At 39.8% G+C, this 13,601-nt stretch overlaps 1 protein-coding gene across 1 annotated transcript in view; it reads right to left on the bottom strand.

Annotated features, from left to right (window-relative positions):
* The window catches only part of LOC139475853 (uncharacterized), a 40,898-nt gene continuing 27,297 nt past the window's right edge, over positions 1-13,601 (bottom strand). The window contains exons 3-6 of the mRNA XM_071259056.1: positions 4,066-4,122; positions 3,777-3,877; positions 1,720-1,849; positions 1-741 (exon numbers count right to left, since the gene is read on the bottom strand). Of these exons, the coding sequence (XP_071115157.1) occupies positions 514-741; positions 1,720-1,849; positions 3,777-3,877; positions 4,066-4,122 (516 nt within the window). The 3' untranslated portion in view covers positions 1-513. The remainder of the gene's footprint in view (positions 742-1,719; positions 1,850-3,776; positions 3,878-4,065; positions 4,123-13,601) is intronic.

The raw sequence follows: 13,601 nt of genomic DNA, 5'->3' as shown, positions 1-13,601 counted from the left end.
TTGAAGACGGCGTAGATGATGATGTAAAAATGGTCATCATTAGCTTTGGAATGATTTGATCGGTGTGATAGGTTTGAGCAGGGCAACAACATGGAGTTTGAATGATCTGAATAATCTTGTATGGATGGACTGGCCACTACCTCGAACCAAGTATCCGTAAAGTCGTCAACATTCCACGGTTTGGTGAATTTTAATATCTCCATAATCTTGATCTGGGTGAAATTTAGAAGTGGCCTGTTTTACAGTGTCAGACATCGCGGTAATCAGTTACTGCGAGAATGATCTAAATAATTAAAATGTTTACAGACATTGTCGTTTGAAAAACAGGATTCTAAGCCACCAGGACTTCCACGCTTGCACTTTCTGAAACAATTATGTCGATTACCATTAGAATTAAAATGTCAAATCTGGACTAAATATGTGTTCATAGGAGACGCCCATGAAGACTGGGCTTGCTGGACTTTCCAGGCTCAATATACACATCTCTACTTTATCAGCGATCACACTTGGTGTTCAGAGCCTCGTGACATCGTCCACTGGTTGTTTGGTTTCTACTACGCTCACGCCATTGGATGCAGGCGTAATGACGTCATTTCCGATTGGGGTTTTCTCCGAGATAGTTGTGATAGCAGGTTGATAAGTGAACGCTTGTTTTTTAGCGTTAATTTTCGCCTGACGTTGTTTCTCAGCCTCTTCGTATGATTCTAATTCACGGTCATGCGCCCTTTGGGCGTAGGTTTTCTGAAAAAAGTAGATATATTTACATCAGTGTCGGATGAATTGCATAATCAGCATGTACGTGACCATGAGTATTTAAATAGCACACGCTGTGTTGTATCCACAGTTCAGGTCAACTACATGTGTTGCAGTGTCAGTCGACCGCCTCCGTGGTCCAGTGGTAGAGCGTCCGCCCGGAGAGCGGAAGGTCCTGGGTTCGATCCCCGATCGCGTCATACCAAAAGACGTTAAAAGATGGTACTTGTTACCCTGTCTGACGCTCGGCATTAAGGGGCTAAAACAAGGACAAGTTGGCTCGGAGTCAGTATACTGTGTTTGAGTGGGGTATTCATGTTAAACTGCGGCATGGTATCTCAGTGAGCTAGCACTATAAATCGCCATCAGTCCGGACTAGTACAAGCAGCCACACACGTGCATGCACGTCGCTATATAAGTGCAATAATCTTCGACGCGACGTTAAACCCCATTTCACCTCACCTTCAGTGTCAGTCACAACTGTTGAAAAATTGACTATTGATATTTATACCTTTCCGAATGTTCCCAAAAGGTTTAACCTAAAACCCAGTTCAAAAACGATTGTTGTATTAAGTAATAACGAAAGTACACTTTTTTAAAGAAGTTAAATAACACCCATCATGGACCCGTGAAGATCCGGGTTAGAATTGATTTTCAGCTTCTCATGGTTGTTGTAAGAGGCGACTAACGGGATCGGGTGGTCAGGCTCGCTGTTTTCGTTGAGGCATGTCATCATATCCGAATTGTAGGTCGATGTCCATGATATCAATCACTGAATTGTCTGGCCCTGATTATTTACAGACCGCCGTGCGGCGTTAAACACCAAACAAACAAAACATATCGATCATAGTATACGCGACTGAAAACATATTCATTCTCTCATCCCCCCCCCCCCCCCCCCGCCCCCCTTCACGGAATATCAAATGGCCCGTCCCCTTGTGTTAAAGTGTGTTGCATCTGACTTACGCTGACGCTGCTACAGGCACAGAAGGACAGCAGAAGCCCGAGGAGGCAGAAGGCGGTGGCCGCCCCTCCCGACGCCAGATGCATCATGAGCAGGGCGGGGCGGTCACATGTACCAATGCGGTATATGTCGCTGCAACGACGCAAAGATAAGAGATGAAATACAAAATACATGTTAACTATACATCGTCTTGGTATACATTGTTTGTAAATGTTGGCTACTTAACTCTCATGTCGTGTATAAGTATATTATGATAATGTCAGCAACAACAAATATGCGCCATTATATACAGTAAAGTACGGTTATAACGAACTCAAAGGGACTACTAGTTTTAGTTCGTTATAAGCATATATACAGCATAACTACAGCAAATAGTCGGGACCAAAAAAGTAAGTTCGTTATATCCGTAAGTTCGTTATAAGCGTGTTCGTTATAACCGTAGTTTACTGAACATGTATCAACAACCCCAAAATCATTACATTCTGCTATTCACTATCACCAGGTGGGTTAAAACTGTACGCACAACTATTAAGACTGTACTGACAACAATTTATACTGTACAAACAACTATTTAAACTGTTCCAACAACACTGTTAGAACTGTACCAACTACTATTAAAACTACCAACAGCCATTATTAAAACTGTATCAACAACTATTAAGTTGTATAAACAACAATTAAAATTGTACCAACAAATATTAAAACTGTACCAAGAGCACCATTAAAACCGTATCAACTATTAAAACTGTACTAGTAACCATTAAAACTGTTCCAACCACTATTAAATCTGCATAAACAACTATTAAATTTGTACCACCTACAACTATTAAAAGTGTACCAACAACTTTTAAAGTGTACCAACAACTATTAAAACTGTACCAACAACTATTAAAACTGTATAAACAACTATTAAAACTGTATAAACAACTATTAAACATGCATAAACAACTATTAAATTTGTACCGCCAACAACTATTAAAATTGTACCAACAACTATTAAAACTTTATCAACAACTTTCAAAACTGTACCAACAACTATCAAAACTGCGCCAATAACTATTAAAACTGTTCCAACCACTATTGAACCTGCATGAACAACTATTAAATTTGTACCACCAACAACTATTAAAAGTGTACCAACAACTATTAAAACTTTATCAACAACTTTCAAAACTGTACCAATAACTATTAAAACTGTTCCAACCACTATTAAACCTGCATGAACAACTATTAAAATTGTACCACCAACAACTATTAAAACTGTATAAACAACTATTAAACATGCATAAACAACTATTAAATTTGTACCACCAACAACTATTAAAATTGTACCAACAACTATTAAAACTTTATCAACAACTTTCAAAACTGTACCAATAACTATTAAAACTGTTCCAACCACTATTAAACTTGCATGAACAACTATTAAATTTGTACCACCAACAACTATTAAAACTGTATAAACAACTATTAAACATGCATAAACAACTATTAAATTTGTACCACCAACAACTATTAAAATTGTACCAACAACTATTAAAACTTTATCAACAACTTTCAAAACTGTACCAACAACTATTAAAACTGTTCCAATCACTATTAAACCTGCGTGAACAACTATTAAATTTGTACCACCAACAACTATTAAAAGTGTACCAACAACTATTAAAGTGTACCAACAACTATTAAAACTTTATCAACAACTTTCAAAACTGTACCAACAACTATTAAAACTGTACCAATAACGCTACTAAAACTACCAACTAATAAAACTGTGCTGCTAACACTATTAAAACTGTACCAACTACTATTGTCCCGACAACCATTTTTCAAATGTTCCAACAAATATTAAAAGTGTAACATCAACAATCAAAACTGTTCCAGCATTTAGAAATAAGTGTACGACTATGCACCCATTCCTTTTACATGTGCTATGCGTGAAGCCGGGCATGTCACACATGTGCCCCTTGCCATAAGATCATAAGAGATTGTCAGAATCAGTGATTCATCATCCTGTGGTTTTGGTAGTAAAGCCGTCCGAATATTTACTGATACTTACGTGCAGTTTGAGTTATTGAAATACACCGGTTCAATAGAGTAACCATAGCAACTGCCTCCCGCCAGCAACGCCGCGAACATGATGCCGACGTGGACAGAGACCTGAAAACACGTGACAAATACGTGAGGGTTGATTGTTAAGGTTCGGTGGGTACTGGGGATATCCAAGATATGTATCCATCAACCACCTACACCCTCCCCTTCCCTAGTTTTACTTTTGTCTGAACATTTTCTACCCCTTGAAGACATTTTCACGCCGCATTGGCTCAAACACGTTTTTATCAACTCACTGATGTTCTGTGGCGCTTGAACGCAACTGCCGTCCCCGAAATGCCTGGGAATATGAACTGAAATGACAAAGGATTACACGCTAAAAGTAGATTTAAAGGCAGACATCGAGCGCTTATCGTCCTATTTTCAGCGTCTTCGGTTTTCTCTGCACATATGTCCAAAGTGGTAGTTAAGAGTTCCTTTAGAGGTATACTCGTATTGCAGATTAGACCCTTTAGCAAACATCCGCACTGCTATATATGAGCAGAGATCATTAGGTAAGCATCCCTTGACGTGTAGACTCCAGAATCGAATAGAGACCATTGACCACAGCAGGGGTGCCAGTGGAGTGAGTGAGTGAGTATGGTTTTACGCCGCTTTTAGCAATATCCCAGCAATATCACGGCGGGGGACACCAGAAATGGGCTTCACACATTGTACCCATGTTGGGAATCGAACCCGGGTCTTCGGCGTGACGAGAGAACGCTTTAACCACTAGGCTACCCGACCGCCCCTTGTGACAGTGGAGACACCTGAGAATAGCATGGGTCTCACTGGAGACACTGAGAATAGCATGGATCTCACTGGAGACATCTGAGAATAGCATAGGGTCTCACTGGAGACACTGAGAACAGCATGGGTCTCACTGGAGACCAATGTATATATAAAATACCCAACACACAAGGTCGTGTTTCGTTATGCTGTCGTAATAAGGCAATATCCTTTCGTTGATATTAGTAACTATTATTCAAAGGGGATAGGAGTTTCTTTCAGTAATTTTTCACCAAGAAATATAATGCAGCTAATTGACACCTATTCTTCAATCGGCTGTTCTGCCCCATGTCAATTTACAAAACTATTAATAATTTGTAAACATCGTGGCATTTTATTGACTAACCAATCAGTTTATTTGTTATCTATCCACAAAACCCGTGAAGATCCGGGGTAGAATAGGTCTTCAGTAACCCATGCTAGCCGTAAAAGGCGACCAACGGGATCGGGTGGCCAGGCTCGCAGACTTTGTTGATGTTTTAAAACTAATATGTTTTAAAGTTGGTTGATGGCATGTGTTGTCACAAAAGTTTGAGCGAACAGTGTGTCAGTCACAACTAATAAAGACTAACAACGTCCAACAATTAAAGAAATGTTTTTCTCCTATTGGTAGTCTTGGTCACTCATTTCACCACCAGGACCCGTGAAGATTCCGGGGTAGAATAGCTCTTCAGCAACCCATACTTGCTGTAAAAGGCGACTATGCTTGTCGTAAAAGGCGACTAACGGGATCGGGTGGTCAGGCTTGCTGACTTGGTTGATACATGTCATCGATCCCAATTGCGTGGATCAATGCTCATGATGTCATTGACTGGATTGTCTGGTCCAGACTCGATTATTTACAGAAAGCCGTCATATAGCTAAAATATTGCTGAGTTATTGCGTTAAACAACAAGCAAAACCAAAACAAACTCTCCACAAAACGGAAAGAAATATAGCCACGTACACAAACTGACCACTGTTTCGTGACTGCCTGATAACAGGTTGAGCGGGGCCTATGTTGCACTATTCTGCTGAACAATGTTTCTGACTTCCTACTGTTGTCTACCGTGTTTTTGTGTTAAGGATTGAATAACCAATCTATGAAGTTGTTATTGTGAAAGTTTTTAGTCATAACAATTAATATGTGTTAATGGAGGCATAAACTTCAAATGTGCAGATAAGGAGGCAAGTGCGTAAATCAGCTGCGCAGTGCGCATACCAGTTTTAATATTTATACCTCCATAAAAGCTAAAACATATTGATGTCAATTCTTAAACAACTCTTATCAAAGAGTGAGTGAGCGGAATATAACGCACGGCTTAGACTTACGCTTCGTCTCTGAAAAAATATATTTTGGATAGAAACAATCAACTACATTTAAATTTAACAAATGTTATATTTGGGATAACACTTTCTTTGTAAAGTGCAGATTCTCGCACATTTCAACTCAACCAAAAGTTACGAGAACCTGTATTTTACAAAGAAATGGTAATCTCAAATATGACATTTGTTACATTTGACAACTTTCTAAATGGCATTGTGTGTTCATACATTTAAATTGAAATGGAGCCCCAGTGAGATGGGGCCGGAACGTGTGGCCAGTCTAGACTTGCTCCATTTAGGGCTGCAGCATTACAGTTGCTACGGAAAATACGCAGAAGGGAAAACAATACGGTTTAGGGACTGTTAGAGAGACTACTTGGGTCACTGTGTTCCACGTGTGGTGGGTGATATGAATTGCATGCGAATATAGCACATACACACCAAAGTATATAATGAGAAATAAGTATGCTTCGCAGTGTACAACGCACTCCTTAATTTATGTCTGGCTCGGAAAAAAACCACGGGATTTAACTCTGTAGTACCGTCACGTTTTGTCTTCAGCGAGTCATGGGACTCGTCATCTTTCCCGGACAGCCTAATTCCTCCCTGTGTGATGTTGATAACTGTATCGGCCCGGTCACGTACATAGGACGATATAAAGCATTCATCACGCAGCGGCATAACCTGACGCCGCCGTCACCGTGACTGTCATAATGCGACACCAAAGGGATCGGACTTTGTACAGACTGGCTAGATAATATATCAAACCAGTTTCAAGTTTTTCGTTTTGTGAGTAAAGTTTGTCAAGGTAAAGTGAGTGGGTGAGTGAATGATAGAGTGAGCGAGCGCGTATGCCGCTTTTAGCAATTATCCAGAAATCACGACGGGGCTTTACACATTGTACCCATGTCGTATCATGTGGGGAACTGAACTCGGGCCTTCGGCATGACGAGCTAACGCGTAACCCACAAGGCTACCCTATCGCCCCTATTCAAGCTATAGACCCGTGAAGATCCGGAGTAGAATTGGTCTTCAGCAACCCATGCTTGCCGTAAAATGCGACTATGCTTGTCATTAAAGGCGACTAACGGGATCGGGTGGTCAGGCTCGCTGACTTGGTTGATGCATGTCATCGTATCCCAATTGCGTGGATCGATGCTCATGATGTCAATCACTGGATTGTCTGGTCCAGACTCGATTATTTACAGACCGCCATAATATAGCTGAAATATTGCTAAGTCATATCATATCATATAGCTGGAGTACTAGTATTGCTGAGTGCGGCGTTAAACAACAAACCAACTATTCAAGCTATAAGATAAGTGCGATGTTTGACTGCGTGAGATGCCGGTCACAATCATTCCACGGTGGTGCTCATGCTATCGACCACTGGTTTTCAAGCCTCGGTGTTTTTATATGCCGTCATGATATATTCTGTACGTTTATTTACTCATTCCTTTGCACGCATCACGACCGTGTGTTGGATCATACTCATAGACACAGATGCGGGTGCACGCATGTATGTGTGTGTGGGACAACCTCCTAGAGGGCTGCTCATAATAACAACCACTGGTTTATCTGGTCCAGATTCGAATTCTTACAGGCCACAATTATTTAACTGGATTATTGCTGACTGTGGCGAAACAGAATAATCATTCATCATGTCCATTATTCAATTCCGTTTCGGTGCAGTGGGGTAGTCTAGTGGTTAAAGCGTTCACTCGTCACGCCGAAGGCCCGGTTCGATTCCCCACATAGGTACAATGTGTGAAGTCCATTTCTGGTGTCTCCGGCCGTGATATTGCTGGAATATTGCTGAAAGCGGCGTAAAATCATACTCACTCACTCACTCGTTTCATGTCACCGGTTATTGTCTGTACACACTTAAGTCCAATCAAACTCACAAGTTACGAATCATACCTTAAAATTTCAGATATCACTGCATTATATTTTTGCACAACTAGTATGTTTGGGGTGAGGGGTTGGGATTGGGGACTTTGGGGGTGTTACTGGAAGCAAGACACAGCAAGAATGTTCAAACTGGTCGTATATCTTGTCGTATGGCTGTAAAAATGTACACCCCGCTCACATGTCAGTTTATGAAGTTACAGCCCGGCCCAACTAACGTGGTCATTTTACGACAAGGACGACCATATACCGCATATCCATATTCACGTAGGACGCATATAAATCAAAGAAATGTCAATAAAGCAAACACTCTGTGTCGATTTAACATGTATCGTTTATGAAAACTTAAGCCTTGCAAAACAATCTGGCTTTCCTGTAGACTTAAAGTCTCCCAACATAGATCTTATACTGTCCTCGGCAAAGTGTTGCACTTTCTCAAGTATTCAACCAATACATATATCTTGGAATCCCTTTATAAAATCTGTAGCAATATAACTCTGGAATGTGACACAACCATTGCGGAGACGTGACCTTGACCTTGCGTCATGTTTAATCAGCAATCAATACAACTAAAAGGCAAAGCAATATCAAATGTATTGTTTAGGCTTCAGCGTCATCCACACGAGTGTCTCTTAATATTGGTTATTGATGCCTATATATATACATTAAATGTGTGTTTTTAACCTGTTATATTTGATGTTTGGAAAAAAAATGAACAGCTCTGGTGGGCCTCCATTTGGCCAGTTCTGTTGGCTTTTGTGCAAGCTAATTTTCTCCCGCATGCCCTGTAAAGTATCCCTGTCTTGCATTGGACATTGCCACTTGGCAAGGGCATCTGATGGGGTATCGGGGCACGCACTCAGGGAGAGTTTCGCAAGGGATAGTAAGTACCCTGCAAAGAATACCTCTGTGAATATTATGAGAACACACGCCTATATAGAATAACTCGTAAAGTCGTAAAGTAAAGACATTAGGTATTTTCTTTCTCTTTTACGCCCATTAATGTAATTTAACAGGCGGAGGACAAGGGCGGATAACTCTAAACAGATCTAAGGGAGCATCCATTTGATTTGTCAGGAGGGGGTGTTTTTCGAGAACAATCCTGTTTTTTGACTAGCTGTTTATTTATTGAGCACCATCAAACAACATATTCATTTCCATTAATTAACACAACAATTTTGACGTTAAGGGATTTTCCACAAACAAGAAAAGAAATAATTTACTACACCACTGCTAACAAACTATTCATTTTTCTGAGCAAACCTTTCATTAAATCATCTCTCCCCAACATTAATAAAATGGATGCTCCCTAATGGCATTTGTCACCATTCGCATCTATTCGGTTCAATTACTTCGGCCAAAGAATCCCTCAGAAATATTTTTTGATTTTACATATGTCTTGTATTTATAAATATACCCAAGATACATCAAAATGTGTTCAACTATATTGTATAATAATGTAAGTCCCAATGTGTTTTCAGTAGCATCAGGAATATATATGATATATGGGGGAAATATTCGTGAATCATTACCCAACGAGTTGACAATTCTTTTAGCGATGCCCGTTTGCGCTTAGACGGAACCCAGTCGCAAAAAGGCCACGAAAGAAGCACGAGTCGCTATTCGACTTGTCCCGGAATAACACGAGCTGGTCACAAATACTTTCCGTAACAAAAAAATCCCTTTCGGCCTTTCCCGTTAAAACACGAGTTGGTCGGCGACTGTACTGTTGATCTAATTTGCACTCATTGTTAAAAATTGACTTAATATATATTATAGATAAGTTTATATGATATATATATATAGAGAGATATTACTATTATGTGCCGTCCTCCTTAGTGTCACCTTGGGTTACCATGTGATGTTGGGATGAGTAATAGCGTTACACCTGTGATGGGGGTTGACAGTCTGACGGTGCCCCCCGGCAATACCAGTGTACTATCAGAGGTCGCCGCGCTACCATACAGTCGACTTTGACATATTAAGCGTCAGTCCGCAATCGCAGGTCGGTGACGTGAATCGGAGGTTTCGCCCGACTGCAGTGCGTTAGCAGGAGAGAGGGAATTGGAAAGTGATAGATAGATTCCATGGCGTGGACAGGACGGCCAGTAGGCCGGACACGTGGGAACAATGTAAGAAACACCTTCTAACTGTTGCCAGGACATTGCTGAAAAAGGCGTAAAAACACGCTCCCTCAAATAAATAAAGAACTTCTTGTTTCTCACGACCCTCCAAACCCTAAAATTATCCCGCCCTTATGTTCAAATTAGCAAGCACTGTCATGACATAATTTAATAAAGTTTGATTTCAGTTTTGCACAGGGATCCTACTTTTTGCACCTCGAAATGCATGGGGCGTGGCTAAAAGAGGTCACGTGCTACATATGAATCATGGTTGCTTCTACAGGTTTGTAACCTACAAAAGAAATAAAAAAACAGAAACACAATCCTCCTCAGGTTCACAAAACTGCACTGTGATGGCATTCCAAAAGGGCCAAAAATATATATGTCACTACATGTAGGGTGCAAACACAATGCTTGTAGTGACTGCTTGTACACTCGTGGCAGTGATGATAACGGAAGGGAAACGATGGGCTTTGGTGAACACGTACAAAGGGATATGACATGGTAACGATACCGGCCTGAAGAAGGAGGTTCAACCGAGGGATACATTCAATGTGGAAATCTTTCCACAGATGCCAGGTTAACATTTATGAAATCAAAAAGAAACGTCAGTCCTGCTCACCGAGCTAATAAAAGTAGATAATAAGTAAGAAGTATCCATCCTCAAATCCTCATTTGATGACGTCACAAGTGCACCTAGTAACCCCACGTGACTGATGACGTCACATAACCTTGACCTTGAGGATGGGGGTGGGGGGTTGGGTGTTGTCAACGTCATTGCCTCATTAATATGCAGAATAACTCATTAATATGCAAATATATGCATGACGTCACAGGTCAGTTAGGTTAATAAAGGGTCAACTGACCAGATGCAATCATGCAATTAATGACTTGACCATTCGTTAACCGTATAACACGGGATAGTAATGAATGTCCCTATGTGGACATATTACTACGACCAGGGGTTGGGTTGGGTCTTGACTCACGCGGAATGGAATGTCATTGTGAGACCATTTTGGCGCGAGAACATGTGGTGAACATTTGAACCTTTTGCTTTGAAGACATTTCTCTGTGCACATTCGGTGGCGGGCTATGTGTGGTAGGATTAAAAAAAATGCCCAGGAACAGGTGCATGTAGAAAGATCTCCCGATATTCAATTACATTCATTAAGGGTCAACTGACCGGATGCAATCATGCAATTAATTACTTGACCATTCGTTAAACGTAGAACAACACGTGTCTAAAAACAAGATGGCGGACGTTGCCATGAACGCTCACGGGCTGTCACGTGTCCTCGGTTTGAATCTCGCGCCTGACCTACAAGTCAGTTCTATGAGGCACCATTCCATATCTCAGGCTACGTTGATCCATAAGTGCAATAACTCATTCATTGTGAAATATAATCATGACGTCACAGGTCAGAAAGAGTAATGAGAGGTCTGTTGTTCCAATGCAAGAAGGAAATGTGTTAATGAGTCCTTCATTAAGTGAGAACAAAGCATAGTAATGAGTGTCCCTATTTGGAAGTGGCTACTACGAGGTTCAAATGTGATTCACGGGGAAAGGAATGTCATTGTTAGACATATTCCATTGATGCATGTATTTCGTGTAGTTATGACTGTCACATGTGGCAAAGAGGGGTGTGAGTTGAATTTCCATAGAAACCACATGTCCAGTTCTTAACTCTTCTAGTGTTACCTCTTATAAGTTCTTTTTAACATTCAGTTGCCATGACAACTAAATAAAAAAATAAGGGTTAACAGTCTTGACTCCAAGAGGTCAGCTCGGAGAAATATAGAGTCGGTATCGCGAAACCCGTGTGTTGAAGACTGCAAAGTTTGCCAGTCTGGTCTGAGACGTTTTAATACTGTAAAATTACATTCTTTTTCTAAAAGATGTTTGGAGTTCAAAATGTCGATTCAGTTTCCTTTTTTCAATGGAAAAATACTCGTTTAACCCATACCCAGAATCATTTTCATGAGAAAAAATAGAGTGAAATAACGTAGTTTAGTGGATAACTTCTAAGAGATAAGATTACTTGAGCATTCATTAACAATGAACAATGGATAGTAATGAATATCCTTATATGGAAACTTAGGTCACCAATCCCTCATTAATATGCAAGATAACTCATTAATGTGTAAATGTATAAGTGATGTATCAGGTGAATTAGATGAATACAGGGTCAACTGACCAGATGCAATTTACTTACATTAACAAAGAACACTCGATAGTAAAGAATATCATCATATGGAAAACTTGACATCGCACGGGAAATGGAATGTTATTGCGACTGAATTTTGCCGCCTTTTTGTACCTTTTCTCCATGCTCATTCTGGGGGCTGCGCCTGCTGAGATTATCAGCCCAGGAATAAGAGTGTGATCTATGTCCATATGTGTTATAAAACTCAACGGTCGTGTTGAGTGACTGACATTTACACTTTAACCTTGCTGACAGTATTGAAGACGGAACGAATGAGGAGAATGGAGGTCACGTGCTGCTGTGTCAGAGTCGTCTTAGGTGAGTAATAATTTTAATCAAAATATTTTTACAAATTATTTACCGATATGTAATTAGTTACATTGAAATCTGTTTTCTTTCTTTCTCATCTGTCTACCTCTAATGCATATTTGTGTAAAGCATTTTTGTAATGTTATGTATGCATTTGTACACCATGCTTTTGGCAAAATAATTCAGATTATTTAACACTTAAACTTAAAACAGATTCTTATTTAACGAATCCATTTGTAGAGTTTGATACCCAACAGAAATCAGATATAATTCTTCTTCTTTTTGTTGTTTTTGTTGTTGTTGTTGTTGTTGATAAAAAATCACTCGTTAAACATTTTACAAAGCAAGAAATAGAATACTCATAGTGATTTTATGAAAATTCACTTTTTATGAAATGTAACAAAGTGATTTCTAATACAGACTATACTTTGTTGTGCGAGCGGCGCACAACTTTTGGGTACTAGCATTGTGATTCTTGGCTGTAGATGTTATAGTCTGTTTCTGCATGATGTATGCATTTGTATGAAAAAAACACCATGATTGAGTTTATTATCTTTAGGGAAAAAAAAGTACATGTACAAATTCAATGTTCCCTTTGTTCTAGGATGTGTGCACCACAAATGGCGTCCCATTGAAGAACCATCGTAATGAAGAGACATAGTGATGTAGTTACCTTTACCTATGTGCTGCTTAATAAAGTCAGACATCGATCAATGTATTCTTATATTGTTTGTTTTTTATCTCTTTTTACAAAACAGTTACGATTAATCTTAAGGTTTTAAAAAGGTGATCTTAGCATCGTGTTAGTTAACCCTTGTCATGATACATTTCTATGACTTGAGATAAAGTTAGAATATTCTGAATTTAGCATGTTTAGTTTTTTAAAACCTTAAGATTAATCGTTTGGTGTATTGAGTCCTCTGTCAGTGGTCAGGAAGATAACCCGATGATCAATTCAACGCAAGCTTCACCAAGTACATATTCGCTGGGGAGTCACGTGATCACCTTCTTTACAGCACTCAATGGGCATAGTACTATTTCCATATTTAGTTAGTGTACTATGTACACAGTTGACGACGCATCTAACAGTAGATCATATTGCTTCTATGGTAACAAGTGAGGTTTATTTTACAACACTCCGAATGAGTTGGTATA

The sequence above is a fragment of the Haliotis cracherodii genome, unplaced genomic scaffold (assembly GCF_022045235.1).
Source record: "Haliotis cracherodii isolate W230 unplaced genomic scaffold, xgHalCrac1.p SCAF_3, whole genome shotgun sequence".
Taxonomy (NCBI): Eukaryota; Metazoa; Mollusca; class Gastropoda; order Lepetellida; family Haliotidae; genus Haliotis; species Haliotis cracherodii.
The sequence above is the reverse complement of the archived record's forward strand: the minus strand, read 5'-3'. Positions and strand labels throughout refer to the sequence as shown.